This window comes from Euwallacea fornicatus, chromosome 3 (assembly GCF_040115645.1).
Source record: "Euwallacea fornicatus isolate EFF26 chromosome 3, ASM4011564v1, whole genome shotgun sequence".
NCBI classification, from domain to species: Eukaryota; Metazoa; Arthropoda; class Insecta; order Coleoptera; family Curculionidae; genus Euwallacea; species Euwallacea fornicatus.
The window spans coordinates 6987445-7008141 of NC_089543.1; the positions used below are offsets into that span (position 1 = coordinate 6987445).

Here is a 20697-nt window from a genome sequence, read left to right on the forward strand (position 1 = left end):
GTACCATTGAAAATTTTGCACCAGGTTTCCTTTGGATAATGATCAAAATGTTAGAAATTGCCGCGACATGATCATTTTATTTTCGAGTGAGAAACATTTTAGCGTTAAATGCAGATTGACCGAAACCACCCCCTTCGTGGGTGTGCATTCAATTTCAGCATATCTAATGGCACTATAAGTCGACTGACACGTCATTTGAAAAAATTTTCATCAGCCAAATAAGCGCAACGCACAGCACTAGCTGCTAAAAGTCGACAGATTCGTACTGGCACAGAATGCTCGATTTGGTTAGTCACCCCTAGGTGGCGCTATGGGAAAATACATAAGGATACTCGATTCAATGAAGTTCAGATGACACCACATCAACTTTCGGACAACGAAAAATATACAAATGAGTATTGTTCACGCGGCCCCCCAAAAACTGTTATTTTTTCTTTTTGTAGCCACAATTTTTGTGACGAACGACTGTTGTTCAATTTTAAAAACAAGAAATTAATGTGGCTTCTGTTGAACGATAGCTGTTCCGTTTCCACTTCGGAACCAGAGCAAGAGAAGTTTTTTTATGACAAAATTTTTACAATGTTTACTACAAATAAATCTTCGACAAGCCAGTGGCGCATATGGCAATTTTACGTAAGAAAAAATAATCAAATTTGAGGTGTTTCGATCTAGGGAATATTTGGTTCCGCTGTAGGCGCACGGTAGTTTTTGTGTGACGCAATGAAAACTCGAATCGGACAATTTCGATTTTTTGACATAAAAGTATTCATAGTTATAGTTCACGGATATGGTCCTTGTTAGTGACTAGTAAAATAATTTGTAAAAAAACATTCGTGCTAATTCGAATACATGTTTAATAGAGTAAAAAAATATCACTAAATAATACGTTTTATATAAAAAGCTTAAAGTCACAATCACATTACCGAAAAATATTAAAGAGAAGTAAAAGTAGTAAGTCACAAAAACCGGCAAAAATAATAAGTCTATTATATATCTACGATCTTTTTAATTGAGACACCGATATTTACTTTTGAAAAATGCATCGCTACCCCAATATGTACTTTAGAATATATGCAGTTATCTGAAAATCGAAATTAACTCAATCAATGGAGCATGTTCAGAGCTAGGACTTTCGAATGTGCACTTTAAAAGGGCATACTACACGTACACGAGTAGGTTTCAAAATAATTACTCCAACACAATCTAAGACTGATGGATGTTTGCTTAATTTATGAACTTAATAATCTATGTACATAGTTGATATATTTACAAAAAAAAGTATTCACCAACATTACGACTTCAAAGCAATGTTGTATTCCAATAAAAAAATGGAGATCCAATTGGATAGATTTAAGGCCCAGTCGTATACAATCTTTTTAAATACTAACTGAAGTTTAGGTTCTGGTTTTGACGCATATTCGGTATGATTACTGTCGCAATCTCCATTTTCACTCCAGATTGATTTTAAAATGACTTGATAAAACCCGGCATATGCACAAAAATTTCATTTTTAACTAATAAATATTAACTTGAGCCGTTTTTGATTAACTTTTTGGTTGTTAACCGACACCACAAAATGACTCGTTAAATATCTAATATCTAACATATATTTACACCGTTAGATAAGGATAATATTCAAATTTTACTAAAGCTGAACTTATGATTCTGTTAAACGTAGAGTTCCTTCAGTATTCAAAATTACGTAATATTATTTAAGTTATTTTGTTCAATAAGTTATCTGTCTTTCAAGTAAGTAATCATTTCACTGTACAAGGCATTTTAAAACATACGTATATAGTTATAAAACATATTTTTTTAAGAATAAACAATAAAAAAGTTTCCAGTTTTGAGTACTAAAATCTATTCAATTAAGAGTATTGATACTGCAATAATACACGGGCTCCCATTAGCGAGTAATCTATATCTACCGTTAGTCATTAACACAAACTCCTAAACAGTATTTGGTCGGAACGAAAAGTTATGTACGAAAAAACCATAAAAACTTTAAGCTGTATAGGGTTATTTACCATATTTGAACCAACAGACATTTTCGTTATGATGCCACGAAATGTTTGATATTCTTTCAAATAAAAATATAAAGGTCGATTTATTTCAACAAATAAAAAAGGGGGTCATACAATGTAAAAAAGAAAACAAAGATGGTGTATTTTGGTAGATCTCTAAAAAACGACAATAGTCAAAGAAAACTTAAATTGTTGGCTATAGATACTGTTTAGTTACTCTTCCCTTGATGCTTAAAATTTAATAATATATTAAATTTGATTAAAAAAAAATATATATGTAGATATATTTAATGGGACATCCCGCATATTTAAGATTCGCATTAATTAATTGCAAAAGACGCAACTTTCAACTTCTAATGCTATAAACTTAGCAAGAATAAATATTCAAGTTACAGGTAGAGCTTAATATCAGTCATACACATAGAATTAGTACCTACTCTATTTACTTAAAACTCAGCCAGACTGAAGAAATAAACACTGACTTTTGCGCTTGGTAATAGTATGTGATACTTGCAATAATAAAAATTCGTAATTCACTATAATAGCAAATATCGTATAAAATATTTGTTTTTTCAGTTGTGTTTTTCAGCATTCTCAGTTATTGTCATTTTGCTCTTAACACTGATTATGTATTCGCCATTTGTCCTACGAACGAATCGTTATTAAAGTAGGTTTCATAGTGTAAATATTTATTGTTTTTCTATGCAGAATACCTGATCAATGGTATACAGAGTGTTCCAAAATTAACCATTAAAAAAACTGTTATATAGGCTATATTTCAAAAATCGTTCGTTACCCATATATGAAAAGTTAAATTATCAGATTTTTTATAAATGCACATGAAACTTTTACTCGGGTTCGAATGGAATAAAGTTATTCACATATGTGGTTATGATGGTGTTCATAATTTATGCACAACTCATGACTTTTGAAATATTGCAGTTGAGATATACATTTTGTTCGTCGTGTATTTTTTACACCAAAAGATACAACTGAAGAATTCACTTAATTTTATAACTTGCATTCCCCTTCACAAGAATCAGTGCCTAAAATATTCTCCATGGAAGTTTCGTAAAATGCGCATGCGCAAAACACTACCCACTTATAGTCCCCATTAGCGTAGCGAGGCACTCGGGAAGGAAACTAGCGACCGCTGGAGGATAAGTACACATCCACGAAACAGTCACCTGATCATGCGCCATATCACAGAATAATATACCAAACAAACACACGTGCCGGCTTATTATCGACGAATTAATTGATTGACCAAACAGCCATACACGGCCACTACGGTCCTGGATGGATTTCAAATTTTTAGTCAAACGCATACAGGTTGTACCAAATTAATTGCGCACCATTATATACTTATAGAATTTCTTGGGTGTTTTAGAATGGTAAAGACGGATTAATAAATGAACTTCATGTTTTGAGTTAAACCTCTGTTTTGTTTTTAACAAATTTTTATCCATTTGAATGGTTTATACAAAAAATGTCTATTAATTCAAAATTCTTATTTACCACAGTGGGCTTGTGTGAGCAATACGGTGAATATAATATAAATGGTTGAGAAATATCGAAATTAAATTTGAAAATTATAGATTTATCAATGTTATTCAGTGTTATTATAGTCAATAATATCTCGCATCGTTATTTTAACTTAGATTATTAGAGCATATTTTTTTTAATAAACAAAAATTATTTTTAATAAATTTGAAGACAGTACGCCCTTAGATCTCCAGAGCCTGTTCACAAGGTGTTCCGGTTGTAATGACAAAAATTTAATTATCACATTACCGTCACTACATACACTAACGTATAGACTGAAAACTTTCAGATGTTACCAATTACTATGAAAATCTACAGGGAATCTTCGTGAGGACGATGTCTTCTTTAACACACAATTTTCTGGACGATTAAAGCTGAGTATTTCCCATCTTATTCGTTAAAGAAGTACAAAAAATCGCAGTAGAAAAAGGTTCTAAATCGAACAGGGAATTAGAATTTTTAGATACTGATGTAGCACAAAAAAGATATAGTAAAATAAAAGTAATTTCGACCTCAAGAAAAGCTTTGATTGTAAATGTTCACAATAGTTTGAAATTGTGGGTAATAAACATAAGAAATAAAATTATATCAAATTTGATCTTAAAATTTCTCGAACTGAGAAAGCCGTGAAATTTAATTGTAACTGAAACTTTAACATTTCACCTATTTTAATAATGAAATATTTGTTGACGCACCTTCATATCAATCTTTTTGGTCGAAACCACATTCACCAACATCATTGAAAATTGTGGCATGAATAACCGGGAAATCCTATATGTACTTGGAACAATGCTACGCTTTGTAACATTGTTTTTGTTTTTAATTATATTTAGGAATGAAAATTGAAAGAACCGAAAAATTAATTGTGATACATACAATCAGTCGATAAAGGCGTGCGTGTGCTGAATGCGCAGTCAAGGTGCCAACGAATGAGGCAGCAGCGGATCAGGTGACTAACGCCGTCAGCAGCCCGAAGTTTCTTCACCTCCTAAAATATCAGCGATGCTTTCTAACTTCTGTGGTAAGTTTAGCCGCCAACAGACAGGGTCAGTCGAAAGTGCTTCTAACAACTAGAAAAAATTATTTTCAATAATAAAAAATATCACATCGTGCCAATTTCGTTGGCTTCCTAAGTTTAAATTAATAAAAGTTATATTTTAGCATAAGTGCTCTTATTTTGTGTGGTAAAAAGATGTTTATGCTGTACCCAACCAGTTTCACACAAAACGTTACCGGTTACACTCAAATGCATTCGAGAAAAAGCAAGAAAACCCAATCCTGTATTTCCACAAGTAGCACTGAAGGAACGTCATCCGACTATATAATAACCCCTCCGAAGTGCAGACTTGACAAAGTGAAAACATGACATGAGTCATGTTTCTTCGACCCTCGCATACAAAACTGACACTTCAAATATTCGAAAGTATAGAGATCCGGCCACCATATTAATCGACCATCAAAGCCAACCCATCCATTCATAGAAATATAATCTTCATACTAAGGGTTAATAACCTAAAGGTCGCAGTGTAATACTTGACGAAAGTCCTACTTAAACTAAAGCTAATCTAACGTGCTTGGACTAGTAGTATGCATTGCATATAATGAGAGTATATTAAAATAACATTTAACAATACGAGTAACTTACCGGTTCACTATACTTTGTGACATAAATATACAACTCTTTAAGGGCAGCGACAGTATCAAACTCTTCAGCCTGCTGGGCGGAAAGTTGCTGCATTGTTGACCCCATTTCTTGGTCAGTTATCACGGGCATCATGGCAATTTCTGCATAAAATTCCGACACCATATCACGATATCTCGGAATATCCTAAAATATATTCAAATATATAGAAATATGATTTACATAGAAGTTCTAGAGGAAATACATAAAGATGGTATATGCATTATCGGAAACTATTTATGTATTAAGTATTAAAATTATGCCCTAAAAGCGATTAAGCTTTATTTCAAACATAGATTTTTAACCATGAGAGGATATTTGATATGCTTACTTTATTTCATTTTATCATGACAGTAATTAGTGAGTTTGGTAAGGTATAATACAATGTATGGTATTAAAAATAGATTAGTTAAAAGAGAAAATTCTATGCCTATATTGTCAAAAATTAATGTTCTACTTTATGAAAATACGTGAATAAAATATTTATTCTTGCTTAGAAATAAAGATAATTACATAACTTTCACGATTTGGTCTGCATTCTCCTAACTATTCGATTAACGAAATGACAAAACTATCAAAAAATCGGATTCTATTTAAACGTCGTGCTCCAACAATTCTGAGTTCGATTAGAGTATCAAATTATATTTTATCAAAACATAAATTAACCCTGTACGAAAAGGTACTCCGTAAAACTTTTAATCACCTCTCAAACAGCATCAAGGGCATCACACACTTAATCAGTTTAAAGTTAAAAAATAATAATACATTACCTACCTTAGCGAATAATAGCTTATTTGAAGGGGAATCTTTTCCCAGACGATGTTCGGTTGTAGAGCAAGCGTCCATAAAAGTTTGAGCGATGACTGACAGACAAGAATCCAATGTGGCGGTTTTATTTATGTCAAAAATAAAATCTGGGTTTTTTATAAAATTAACCCAAAAGCGTAAAGGAAGACTATTTGATTTCCAGGCATACACGACTTCAGGATCTTGGATGCCATGTTTCCTGGCTGCTTCATCTAGTAAATCGAATAACCATTTTACAGCAGGTGGTAAAGCCTCATTAACTGTCAAAATTGTCATGAAAAAATCATCCACAAATTTTTGTATTGTGCCCTTTGTAGATAACAACCTAGTCAGAAATATTTCTGGAATGGCTTTGTGTGTTCTTTCGGAAGCTGCTCTATTGTGAGGAAAATGGTGTTCCTCGACGGGTTTCACTAAGTGAAATACTTTCGGATAGTTTGGGGCTTCCACGTCTCCATTGACGTGAGCAATTACAGGAGTTTGAGAGTTATTCAAAAACATGTTGGTTACGCAATTGTGACATGGTTGTTTGCAATTACTGAAACTATCGTTTTGCCGCGATATTAACGACATAACTGCACTTTCCTTCACGCCATAGTGAGATAAAGTGTTTAATTTCTTCCAGCCACCCATCATTTTGCTTGTTACGTCTTCATCTTGGAGAGTCAAGTGGCCTCCTCTTCCGTGCCTCCATTCTAAAATTAAAAATTATGAGTGTGATGTTGAATTTTAACGTACGTTTATTAATTTGACCTTCTTTTTGTACGCTGTCATTTACGACATGATCTTATAGAATACTTTTAGATATACCCAACCATTGTAACAGCGTTCTTAACTAATGATAACATATGCTGACTCATTTACTTTTGATTTTATTAATGAAAACGATGAATTATGTTAGAATATGATTTAGCAAAGCACATATGTTGTAGATGAAGAAACTATACAGTTGTTCTAAACACTTACCTAAATCGACCTCGTGAATGGAAGGTCGCATAGAAAAGGGCGTATTTTTAAATAAGGCGTCCAGAATTTTGGATTTTACTTGACTGATTGTGTCACAATCTAACACCTTGCACTGAACTTTCTCGTCCAAGTCGTCTTGAACTATGTGCAAAGTCTGTAACACAACCAAGCAGGATCCTAGTAAAGAAAAACTATTTTTATAAAAGTACTTACCACACTGCTATGCTCCACGTTCTCTCGTAACAGCCTTTCTTCGGATAAGGAATATCTTGCATCGTGGGTGACAGCGTCCACAAGACCTTTCTCTATTTGGTGTTTAATAGCTTTGAACAACAAGAACAGCGACGACCCTGCGTAATCTTTTAAGTAATGATACATACACAGGGCCATCCAATTAGTTAACATCTTTTCTACTACACTTTCTGTTCGACGTAACATCAGTTGCGGGTGTTTGGTATGTACAGATTTCTCTACTAATCTTAATAATAAACATTTTAGAATATCAGTTGCGTACTCCATTTTATTCATCAACACCACCATTAACAAAGAGGCTACATTGACTCTGCAATAAGAACAGATTGTTATATCACCAAGACACGTTTGCTAAATCAAGATACTTACTTATTTCTAATATTGAACGACTTTTGATCTTCTAATATTTCTATGAAAGTTAAAATAAAATATTTATTATTTACTAACTGTTCAAATTGCAACATTGCAGCATCATAGTTTGTTTTTGGCCCATTAAGCCGCACCTAAAAAATAAAATATTCTGTTATACGAAATGAGTAAATTCAATAGGGCAGTGATGTTTTTTCTTTCTACAAACGTGCCGCAAATTTGCCTTACCGCACACGCGCGCTTCTTACGAAAATATTCATAACCTGTATTGAACGAGTTAGAAAATTAGCTATATAAAATATAGAGGAACGCACGAGAATAAAATAAATATAAATCAATGTAGCAAGATATATTTACCTTAAGTGCATTTAGTATTGGATGATCATTAACACCAGGAAAGAAAACTTTCATGATATAAGTTGTATGATCCAATGTCGGAATCCCAGAATTCTCAAGATCAGCTGTTAAATCTGTCATGTCAGTTTGTAATTCGGCAAATGCTAAAAATGAGACGTAAAAAATGTTTTCATGCTATCAGAAAATATTGACAAGAACAGCAAAAAAATGGAAAATCAAGACATGCATACAATATTCACTCCTACCGGAAAGTTCCAATAAAAGCCAAAAAGTACTCACCTAATTTACATTCTGACCGAACGTTGCTTTCCAAAGTGTCCATTTGGATTTGTATTCGTTTATACTCTCTCTCCGCTTGGGTGGATTTTCTGCGGTATACGATAAGTACAGCCGCGAAGAAAAAAGCAAATAATATTGTACCAGCGGTGATTAAGATTATGGCTTCTGGTGGAAACGCAAATGTCTTATACAAGTCATACTTTAAATAACCAATAGGAAATCTCAAATTCCTACCTACTCTTACAACTACAAGTGGGAGATTTGCGTCAGTCTAAAAAAGATAACGTGTAATTATTAAATACAGTATAAGTCAAAAATTGGCAAAAAAATTATATAAATAAATCTATGCAACTTCGTTTACCTTTATATTATTTTCATCAGTGTCTGCTGGTTGCACTTCCGGAGGCGAACAAACTAGCTGGGTCATAGCCAAACTTGTAACATTACAAGCTTTAATGCCGATAGTAACCACAACATCAGCTTCATCGCTGGCCGCATTAAGATTCTCCCCTTCAATGACCAGCGTGTCGCCTTTGTAAAGTTTAATTTGATTTGGGAACTCTATAAATTGAGGATCTTCGACATATAAAATGCTGGAACGTAAATTGGGAAAATGTTTTTCTAAGTTTTTAACAGACTGTACGTTGTCCATTATAAAACCCATTTTCAACATTAACTTAGGTTCCTTCATCTGAAAAATGAATAAAACAATGTAATAGAAATAGTTGCAACTAGTTAATTTAATTACCTTAATTGAAGCTGGCTTCTTTAGACTTCTTTTCGATCTTGTGCTGTATGCATTAAATATTCTATTAACAGCGGGGCTAGGACATTCCATCTGCGTTGGACTTAATACAGTACAAAGAGTGATGTTTAAGGGGATGGTTGGTTCACTATAGGAGTAAACTTCCATTTCAGGCTTCAGAATGCTATCCAGATTAGTACCATGTACTGAGATCATTCTACCCCCGGAAACGAAGCTATTTAATGGCTTAATTTCCATTATCGTTGGATCTTGTGTGTAGTTGAATGGGTTTCCTTCTAATGTACGATTAGCACCATCGATACTTAAAGTTAATTTGGCAATATTGACAGGTTTGGAGGCTCTTGAAGTGATGCAAGTCAGTCTGCCACTCGAGGCTTGAGTAAGATTCACAGTACATATATTGTTATCAAGGAAGGCCATTATCTCAGATCCGATGTTCAAATATCGTCCTGTAACAGCCACTAATGTACCTCCACTTTGCGGGCCTACAGTAGGGTAAATGCCAGTTAGTTTTATGTCTTGGTAACTAAATTCGACTGTGGATTTTGTATATCCAGCTTCGTTTCCAACTATTATGGGAGCAGTGTGTTCTGTTCTTGATGAGCCCGTAACGCACTGTATTCTGACGGACACTTCATAGTTGACCAATTTACAAGGAATGTCACCTATTTGTATTTTGCCTTGCACATCTTCCCTTTTTAATCCTAAATTGCTACCTTCGATTGTTACTAAAGTTCCACCTTCTATAGGTCCACTTAACGGTTTAATCTGCAAAACATCGGTAAATCAGTAAATGAAATAGTAAAAATTAATACTGTGTGAACATTGTAATAGTATAGCGGCAATTGTTTAAAGTTTTAGGAAAAGTTCAAGCCCATTGACAGGGTTTGAATTACCGACTAATAGGTTTCTAACCTATAGCCACGCCCATTAAGTTACAAAAGCAAACTATTTTGTTTTGCCGCTTGAGGTATCCATTTTCTAAAATTTTTAAGCTTGAGCTACGTGGTGAGAGATATTACAGGGAAAACGCCCACAATTGCAACCAATGGCACTTTTTGTTCGTCGTTTAAATTGAGAAGGGAGATACTTATTATCTTTGAGGATTTATAGCTAGATTTGGACAAGTGGACAGAAGCAAATTTATGGGACTTACCACATCAATTCTAGGCCTAGGACACTCAATGTGTGGAGTATGCAAACATGTTTCTGCATACTGGCAGGAGTTGCCGCACCAGGTACACTGATATTTAGAATTTCGTGTAACACATAATGAACAGTCTGCGTGTTCTCTATGAGAACCTAATATATCACATTTGTATAAAATAACATTAATAGAATCTATATGGTGACTTCTGTTCCAAACTACTTTAACACTAGCCTCGTGTTCGCCTTCGTTAGCTTCATACGAGTACTACAAAAAATATATATAAATTATGTAGATGGATATATGGTAAAGTTAATAGAGGTGGATAACCTAATACTTACAGTCGTTTTATCACATACAATATATTTCTCGGCATCAACTCTGGCAGGAACTAACATTGTGGCACCTTCTATAACTACTATACATTGAAAGCCAAAATGACCAGCTTGTGGATGAGGTAAATTTTTAACCTCAAAAACTATTTCTTTAAGAACGTTGTTCGGAAGAAGTATCACATCTCGTTTCTTGAACTGAGGGCAGTAAGCATAGCCATGATTAGGCAAAATATTTGGATTCTATAAATAACAAAATCAAAAATTTGTAAACTAGGGTTAAATCAATTTTATCACAGAGAAAGAAATTTTACTTACGTTCTCTCCACTAATCACGTTCCGTTGGCAATTGGATATGTTATGAGTGCACCTGTTTTCGTACACGCACCAATTGCAAGCCCATTTGGACCTTACACATTCTCCACATGTAGTGTGTTTCTCGCAATCGTAATACGCAAAATTTCTTGACACAAAGTCCTTATTAGTTTCAGAAGAACGCACACTCAATGGCACCAAAATATGATCCATGTTGGGCGGAATTTTCGGTCTTCTAGAAATATCAGGAGTAGAACAACTAAGACCGTAATCTGTTACTTGTGCATCTATGGGTTCTGACAATCCAAATACACATTTATATTTTGCTCCATGCGGGAGTTCTGGCAAAGTTCTTATAGTTAAGCGGACGGTTGTCATCTGATTAATAGGAATGCGCTCTGGTTGAACTTGTTCAAAATCTATGCACTGTTGCCCGGTTCCCAATGATAACCATCGAGGAGCACTATGAGAAGCTTTTTGACAGGCTGTTCTTACGGTACAACTGAAAAGATTTATTTTATTTTATTTTACTTTAATCTAAGTAATATTAATCGAGAACGCCATCATTCAATTAGAACAGATTAATTTTTTCAAACAAATTTATTTATGAATTCAAGAAAAAGATCAACATTTTGAACATTTGTTATAAAAATTTAACTAAGTTGGTAGTTATTTAGAATTAATTTTTTTTTTCACGTTTTCGTTCTAATTAAACAATAGTAATAAATTTCAAGGTATCGTAAATAATTTTTTATAGAAAAACTGTATACCCGGCTAATATTTTACAAAAGGCAAAAAAAGATTGAAAAGAATGTCAATTTGCTATAGAGAAAAAATTTAAGTAATTTGCACAAGGGGTAACAAAAATAAAAACCGCGTCAAATTACGTAGTAACTCTTAACTCCAAAATTAATAAACATCGAAAAAACCGTTTTGCAATTGTTTTGAAAAAACGACGTTACTTGGAAAACTTCGTTGCCCTGTAGTGGTAAAACAAAACAACATTAGATATAGGCAAATTTTCTTAAAACGCCATATTTTTGGTCAAGCGTCGTACAGTCATTTCAGGAATAGCCTGTATACATAAACATGTTCTATACTACGTTATAGAGTTACAAGCTAAGACTTGCATTAGGTAAAAGCGCGACGGAATCACTTAAATATAATAATTATATGGTCATTAAGTAGATATTTAGTGGATTTTCAGGAAGTCTACAATAGGCCTCGATGAGTCTGTGAAAAAAACGTTTTTATTTAAATACAGTTGCGGGCTATCCAAACCAATTTTGTATCGTTCTTACCTACAACATATTGTATTGACAAAGATGAGTCTATACATGATTTTATCTTCCGTTATTAACTGCCCGAAACTTGAACGTTAAATGCTTAATCTGGGATAGAAACTGAGAAATTTAAAATTGAAATACCAAAATATCAGATAACATAAAAATCTATACCTTCGCTAATTAGGGCTCATGATGTGCGTGTGATTGATGATGACACGGTACAAGCCCCATGGAAATTAAAAATCTTAAAAATAAACTTCAACGGAAATACTTTCGGATATTTAGTATTAGACAAAATATCCCTAAATAGTTGTGTTGATTAAATCATTCGAAAGGTTACAACAAATAATCAAATTAAATATTCAAATAAACTATGCCTTACATGTCGACAATTGTAATGAAAATATTAAAACTTTTAACATTCTTGTAAAACAGGTACGGTGCTAGTAAATATACTTTAACTTGGTACATTCTTGAGAACAAAACCGTTGAAAAACACTTTGTATGACTAATAACATAGTGCGCTCGTTTAGGTAAGTAGTTGGTAGATATTAATAAAGCTTTCGTGATAAAATACATACCGTTTTTCCAAGGAGCACCAACCGCAATATGGATCCTTAGATTCCAGACATGTAGAACAGTTTGTGTATGTACTGCAATGCTCTACGCTGATTTTAGAAACCTGGAGGGTAGAGGGGTAACATCATTTGCGAATTTTTTGAAAACAATTAATAATGTAAATTTTTATATATAAGAATGCGGTCATGCTCTTCAAAAAAGCATTATTCGGAAGAAAAGGCTGATCATTGCATTTGATTTACATTGCATACTAGGCTTATTTGGATTTTCTACCAAACTACTTTTTAGACGAGTATAGTAAATGATCAAAAGAAGAATCTTCAATCAGTTTTTATATGATAAGCTACATGAAGTAACAGTTTTCAGCAGTTTAAAAAGCATGCATTTGAGGTGAATAAAACCGCGGTGTACAGACAATAGCAATCAAGTAATAACCAATAATGGGTTAAAAAAATAATCACGGCATAATGTTATTCCAGTCATTAGTTATTGCTGCTTTCAAGACTTACCTTTGAAGTTGATAAAACATAAAGATAATCTCCAGTGGGTGAAAGAGTGGTATCTGGCAAAATAGGATATCCAGCATCAACAAGTACTTCATCGTATTCTGGCGGTGAAGGGCCATTAAGAAGAACTTTTTTAATATATCCATCAGTGGTACCCAAAAAAGCCATGACATGTCGGCCAGTTGCAGCTGTTACAACACTTGATAATGATATATTTGGAAAAAGCAAAGCTGCATTTGTAGATATAGGTGAACTTCCACTAATCTTAAGACCCACGTCTCCACAAAAATTCGGAATATTACCAGCGGAACCACTGGCCGGACATTTGCCGTCTAGAACAGGTCCTGAAACGTATCCCATATTCCTGAAATAAAATGAAACTTATCATATAATTGAATTCATGTTATTATAATAATTAATCGAACATACATAAACAAATTATTTTTATAAACTAGTTTATAAAAATAAATTATGAAATCCATGCACAAAAGCGGGTTTAGAAGGAATCGGTTCACTGAAAAGAACACTAAGGACATGTGCTTCATGAACCCCCCATATACGCACATGTGTCATATTACAATATGGAAATCATAACCGTAAGTATACAGTTTCCAATAAAATATCTAAGACGTATGTTAATAACATAAAATACTGCTTACCTATATTTAACGCTGCCATTAAAACACATGTGTATATTTTCGATAAACTTATTCTCAATATCCCGCATTGAAAAAATACAAAGGGCTGAGTGGTTTTGAGGTTCATTGGTAATTCCCTTTGCTGGTCGAAATACTGCTATCAAAACAGGGGAATTCACTTCGACATCCATAGCGTTGGCGAGTTCTTCCCCTGCTAGTGTGATTTTTGCGTCCTGAATTAAATTATACTTTTGATCACCGTTCAAACATTGTAAAGTCACTTCGGTATAGCTGTCATAGTTAGGATCATTTATACAAGTTCTGGCTAGGCGTGATACATATCCTTGCTCTTCTTGTCCAGGTAAATGGGACTGTTTCTGCACTATGATGAAATACGCATAATCACTGGCGTTAAACCCGTATACATATTGAATTATGAAATGGTCTCTATATTTCACATCAATCTGGACCATAGACTGTTTAGTAAACGAGTCTTCTGCGTATTCCATACGTTCCAAATCTCTACTCGCGATAGCCGGAACATCATGCCGATATTCACCTTGGTTCGTAAACGTTGTACCCACGTAAAGGATATTCGATCGACCCCATGATGGATTATAACTTTTAGGACCTATAAATGCATAAGTTGAAGCATTCGCGTCATTAGCCGCCACGCTTTTCGGAATAAAATTCGCTTCCGCACTTATATTGCTAAGACGGTACTTGGAACAAGCGCCTTGACGTAGGGAACCGCACATTATTAAAGTTCTTGACTCTGGTTCCACTAGAAGCACTTTGTTGTAATTATCCATAAGCGAAACTGATATATCTGGTGTACAGCCTGTAGCATGACAAAGAGGGCTGTCATTTCTTGGGCCAGTTATCACTATGTGTTCCAAATTCAGATTGGAGTCCAGTTGAAGCAGTACGTTGACACCTGAAAGTTAAAACATATTTTAAATTATAATCTCGCAGAGACTTTTAAATAATGCTAATAGCCATATAATTCAATTTCAAAATGGCGAACATGTAGCAATTTTTCAAATCTTACTTCAAAATTTTAGCATAGTGTTGTATGGAATCTGTAAGATGGATTTAGTTTCTATAACACGGACCACTAATATGTTTCATGCAAAGTATTTTTTTTATTTGTGTAAATAATGCAATTTTTTAAAATTTAATTTGTAAAAAAACTCTTCAAGGTTACCATAACATAACGTCTTAAAAACCTACTACACTATAGATTCCCATACTCATTTGGCATTTCTAATGATGCTAGTTATAAAAAGTTTCCCACATTCCACCTTTTATCTGAACATCTCAAAAACTCTGAAAGCTATAAAAAAAGAAATTAAATTTGAATACTCCCTATCTAGAAAACGATGATCCAAGGAATGATGAAATACATAATGTATCTATATTCAGTATATGATAGTAAGATATATATCTTACCGGCAACATAAATTCTACGAGTTTTGTGATCAATTGCCATATGAGAGAGGCGGAGTGAAGGTTCGCCAGCTCGAGGATACTGCGCCAAGAGGGTCCCAGGTGCGAAGAGCGGTGGCCTAAATCCAGGGTGCCCTCTCGACAGCCCCGCAGCCAGACACAGCCAGGCTGCTGCTGCCAATCCCACACCCCACAACCCTACCATACCCGCGGGTGGCTCGTTGGTGGTGGCCTGAGGGCTGGCATGCCTATGAGCAAGCCTCTCCTCGCCTCAGTGCAAATCCACATCACTGAAAAAAATATGCATGTATTAGCCAATTTAAATGACATTAATTAACTTCAAACGAAACACGCTCTTTTGAAGAACCCCATCCTGCTGATTCTTCGAAAATTAGTATAGGAACGTAAGAACCGTTTGGTTCTGATTTAATTCGTGTCACAGCTACGATTTTCTGAAATTGCGTAAGTATCAAATTTCTATTAATATAGATGTTTTCATTTTGTATTTAACTTTTTTTCATATCTCTTTCAGTGTTCAAGAAAACGTTAAGAGTCATGTATCTTAGACCGCCCTTCACTCATTACCATTACAACATGTAATTATTGCCATCACTTAAATATATACATATATCGTGGGTCCACATGATAATTTTATGTAAATTATGGCAAATCAAAATATTCAATTGAATCTAATATGTAATGATCAATACCACAAAGTAACATAATTAAGAGTCTAACAACGATTAGAGTACCTACTGCATTTGCGTGAGGCAGACAACTCTGTACGAGAATTGTATAAAAATTAGAACAAATTAAAACGATGTAATTTAATCCCGTATATATATAATCACTATAGTGGACCCAAAATTGTTACGACACTAATAATTATTTTTAAAGTATGATAATGATTATATTATTAATTTCTGAACTGCAGAAGAACCGCGGAAACCACGTGAGCAGTTTGAGGTGTAGTTGTGACGGTAAAAGGGATGGTCAAGTGTCGACCTCGTATTTATGTGGTTCACACGATCCTTCCATAAGCTTTCCCCAATATTAATTCAGATTGGCGTCTTCTTTCTTTCTTTCTTTCAAACCAGGCATGTTTTATCTTTTATACCCATCGAAACGAGAAGTTTTGTAACAGAAAGTCATGGTAAATGTAACTTCTACATTAACTCACTAAAACTGAAACTCGATGATGCAGCAAGAGGCTTTTAAAATTCAAAAGACAGAACAGGAACGAACAAAACAACACATAAGGCCAAAGGTAAATTAGAGCAACTTTGGAGCTTAAAATAGAATTATTCTTTCAACTTTGAGCACATTGTGCCAACTTGTAATTACTATGGACGACTACACATTGGGGTACTTATCCAAGCATATGCATTAAATGTGTTTTCTATTCAAAAAAGTTGAAACTTTTGTCAAAATAATTTTAAAGCCTCGAAACGTAAGGATCTGTGAGAACCGCAGTGCGGAATTAGTAAAATATCGAAATGACGTCTTCTGCACCCTTCGAAACCCACCGAAAATATTTATGTCAATAAAAATCCTGATTAGTATTAAACCGGAAGCGATTGGTTTATTACTAAAAATTAGTTATTTACATCAGTAATTATGCATTGTAATATACTTGTTTAATACACGTAAAAATATCGCATGGTCAGAAATTGATCTATTAAAATTTCGGAATGATATATTCTATTTGCCACATAAATATAGTGATGGCTTAAAGTCTACAATACAATAATTTAAAATTCAGGATTTTAACTACGGAATAAACTTAAATACTTATGTCAACATCAACTTTTATTTAACGCTCCTGTCGGATCTTTATATTGACAATAGCTGTATCGAATTTTAAAGGCTTAAGCAGCAAATCCCTGCATTTTTTATAAATTCTGGTGTTCACAGAAAAAGTATCATATACAACTCGTACAAAATAACCGTTTCCTACTAATATGACCTATCGCACTCGGCATTTAGTACTCATTGTATAATCTTTTATTGTCTCGTTCATATTACGTGGTTTCAATTTATTAACAGCCAGAAGAATAGTGATCAATCAATCAACATATAACATGTGCAAGATGCAGACATTCTGTCACATTAAAATTAATTTCAGCTTAGGTTAAACTTTTCCCCTTATTGTTTATAAGTATTTACATGAGTATCCGTCCAATTTAAATGTTGATTAAAAGCGCCATAAATCTTTTTATTCAATTAATCTTAATGTTATGATACAAAACTACGGGGCTATTAGTTAAATGGGTGCACCAATTCTCACAGAGTATGTGACCTGCGGCTATTAAGTTATTTTTTCGTCAGATTTTTAATAAAAAAACAAGAGTACATATAGACCTCCTACGACTGTGCAAGGTATCCCCGACCTTCCGAGGAAGCAATGGAATCTCAGAAAATATAAGAAATAACAGATTGGCCTACTTGCTCAGTTTTAAGATCAAGACTTTATCCAATACTTGCCAGCAATTTCTCTTAGGTGATCACCCCCTATTCATAATTTATTATGTAAGTACATACCCAAAGTGTATTGTGTAAAGTGGCTTTTTGGATTTCAATAAAAAACCAAACTAGCATTCATGTGGTCACACGTTCTCTCTATGAATCTCATTTCTATCATCCAAGAATACAAAATTGTAACTCACCATTTTAGCGTCTGCACCTGAAATGGATTGAGAAACGAATTAATCTGATAATGTTTCTCCCTAATTACTGTGGCAGTCGAATTGACTTCGGACGACCACAGTAATTGTGAAGCTTAATAGTGGATTTTTCCCGGGCACATTGAAAGAGTTCCAAATCTATCTCAAAAAACAATAGAACTCAAAGCAGCGGATAACGAAGTTCCAACGATAAACAGCACTACACCTGTGAGATACAAGAGGCGTTCATTTTCACTAACAAGCAGAGCGAACGTTACATTATGTTTTAAAATATAAAATTAAATGAAAACCAGTCAAAGAAATGACAGTATGTTTGATGGCAAATGTATGTTAACGAGAGTTGGTCTGGGATATGCTGGATTTAAAACGAGCAAGGGACTATCTAGATTACATTTTAGGCTTCCATTTCGACTTTCCATTAATGAGCGAGGGTAACTAAAAGACAATAAAAATTTAATCTCAAATTAATTTAATATAGGCTGAATTCGAAACTCCCCTTTTGTTATTCTGAAACAAATTTCGCTTTTAATTTATTCCTTGCCAGATCCTGAACAAAAACTGAGACCGTTTAATCCTTAGCGTGAATAAAATCGTTTTATGGAAAATAGATTTTTCTTATTAGGACTGAAATTTATTCACGTACTCTGTGCAGGGTGTTTTATTTGGGTGGACCTACCCTGTTATCTCTATAACAGTGGCACAAAATCAGATAATGAGGGAAAATTAATATCTTTAAAATATTACAAAAAATGTAAAATTGGTGTGGTGTCTATAAACTACATGTTTTTTTATAGGATTCTTATTCAAATATCTCACCAATAATAAAAATATTAACAATACAATATTTATTATAAATAATATACATAATAAATAAGTGATATATTATGCTTCACAACTTTAAGCAGTGTCATACCCATTGATTAAATATGTATGTTCTCTAAAAAGAGTTTGTAACTTTTGCCAAAGCATCAGTTTGCGAAGTAAGACCTTATCATGAGGATAAGAGGGATAGATAAAATTATATATATTTTAATTATATTTTTTCATAATATAAATTCATAATTGATTTTTTTCATAAAATATTATCTTTATATTATTTTGTAGCTAGAAAAAGTGCCAATGAGAAAATGTCTTTATCCTAGGACATCTAATCAAATAATAATTCTTCCTGCGATATTTTTATTAGATACCTAACAAAATACTTAAAACACCAAATCAAACAAATGATTGCTTATAACAAACAAACATATCACACACATATTTACAGGGAACCTTACACCTGTTCAATAATTATTGATATATTTTCATGAATTATAAGAAAACGGTTTACTTACCTTACTTTAAATTGACGATGATGGGAAATCATCAGGATATCTTTACAGCTTTACAAGATGTAAGTAAAATCCCATTAGAATCTAAACGTAAGTACACTTGAAAAAGTCCTTCTTCAACATATCAGGTTAAGGTTGTTCAGTGTTTATATGGACATCTCCAGGTTTATTCCCAATTTACAAACACAAAATTTCACTTTTAAACCACAGTTTCTTCTCACTGCATTCAATAAAACGACAAAGTTTACTTTCTGAATTATTGAGCTTCATTATGTCGGGATTAGAAATAGAATTAGTTAGTTATTGTGAGTTCTTTGTTCCTGGAAATAACTATTGGGTACTGAACCAGAAGAGCCATTTTCCACAACCGACACTTCAATCACAAACTAGTATTATTTTTTTATCCTTCAAGAAAGTTTGAAGACGGCTTATCACAACATTCCGTCAAATAAGAGCATTGTATATGATAGTATTCCTGTGATTTTGACTTGACTACGGTCCGACGCTGAGCGAGCTCTGAGCACTGAGCAGAGCACAGATCTTCGGATTATTCACAAATGTGTGACTGTGCGCAGGGAAATGGCTACCAATAGGAATGCACTTCAAATAGAGAACTGGAAAACCGAACACTTTTGTATATTTAACATTTTTATATCTATTAATCAGAATAATTTTAATTAACGGTGTAATATTGACCCGGTAATGTAAGCCAAAATTTCAAAATGTTAATAGTTTTACGAAAAAAACCATAACAAAAGACCGTATTTATCTCTGCACAAAGAAGCAGCTTTTTAAGTTTCCTCGTCAGATGGCATTGTCGAAGAAATTTAGGGGCACATATCTTTGGTCGCATTCACATATTGCCTTGTCAAGGTCGAGAAAAAGAAACTTTTTGGTCTGTAGTTCAATGGCCACTTTTTAATTTCTTATGAGCAAATAAAAGTACAAACTGAATTGAAAATTAAGAAATTTTTTAATTTGCATTTGTCTGTTTTACAACGATCAATAAATACTTCAATGTGTATACGCCCAATAACCGCTCTACAACAGCCATGAAAATGTGAACCCGCCCCGAACTGTCTATTTGTATAGAGGCGATTTTGACTCGACATAAGTAGCTAATTTTGGTTTATCAAATAGCTACCATTTATATACAATAAATTGGGTTTTGCGCCGGTATGTCTTGCAAATAGTTGTCTTCAAATGCTGTATCGCATGTTGCCGTGCCATAATTTGATCTGGCAAACCAATAGTCACAAACTTGGAGAATAATGAAACTAGAATTTCATTAGGTTAACTTGGCAAAGGGACCTGGTAGTCTCATGGGTTAACAAAGTGCCACAACGATATGCGAAGATTCGGAATTCTGGCTTAGATAAAGTCA

The 20697-nt window shown here is 33.7% G+C and overlaps 1 protein-coding gene across 3 annotated transcripts; it reads right to left on the minus strand.

Annotated features, from left to right (window-relative positions):
• Window positions 1-836: 836 nt before the first annotated feature.
• On the minus strand, window positions 837-20108 carry PlexB (plexin B). 3 transcript variants are annotated; one of them, XM_066302513.1, is made up of 19 exons: window positions 19317-19935; window positions 17965-17981; window positions 15302-15588; window positions 13871-14786; window positions 13215-13575; window positions 12708-12808; window positions 10844-11342; window positions 10535-10768; window positions 10203-10460; window positions 9029-9814; window positions 8642-8971; window positions 8281-8551; window positions 8002-8144; window positions 7645-7778; window positions 7237-7585; window positions 7024-7177; window positions 6025-6752; window positions 5215-5397; window positions 837-4639 (listed from the first exon to the last, which is right to left on the minus strand). In XM_066302513.1, the coding sequence occupies exons 3-19, from the start codon at window positions 15501-15503 to the stop codon at window positions 4532-4534; spliced, it is 5757 nt and encodes a 1918-aa protein (XP_066158610.1). In that variant the 5' UTR covers window positions 15504-15588; window positions 17965-17981; window positions 19317-19935; the 3' UTR covers window positions 837-4531. The 3 variants fall into 3 exon arrangements, with proteins under 3 accessions (XP_066158610.1, XP_066158611.1, XP_066158609.1); XM_066302514.1 differs by lacking the exons at window positions 17965-17981; window positions 19317-19935 and adding an exon at window positions 20010-20108; XM_066302512.1 differs by lacking the exon at window positions 17965-17981.
• Window positions 20109-20697: the final 589 nt, after the last annotated feature.

Excerpts from the sequence above, each read along its gene's own strand:
- PlexB (XM_066302514.1), bottom strand. The coding sequence starts at position 15,503 with ATGGTAGGGTTGTGGGGTGTGGGATTGGCAGCAGCAGCCTGGCTGTGT. Across the intron at positions 7,779-8,001 it reads CAATACTAAATGCACTTAAG|GTGCGGCTTAATGGGCCAAA; the intron begins GTAAATATATCT and ends TTTATTTTTTAG. Across the intron at positions 5,398-6,024 it reads ATAAGCTATTATTCGCTAAG|GATATTCCGAGATATCGTGA; the intron begins GTAGGTAATGTA and ends AATATATTTTAG.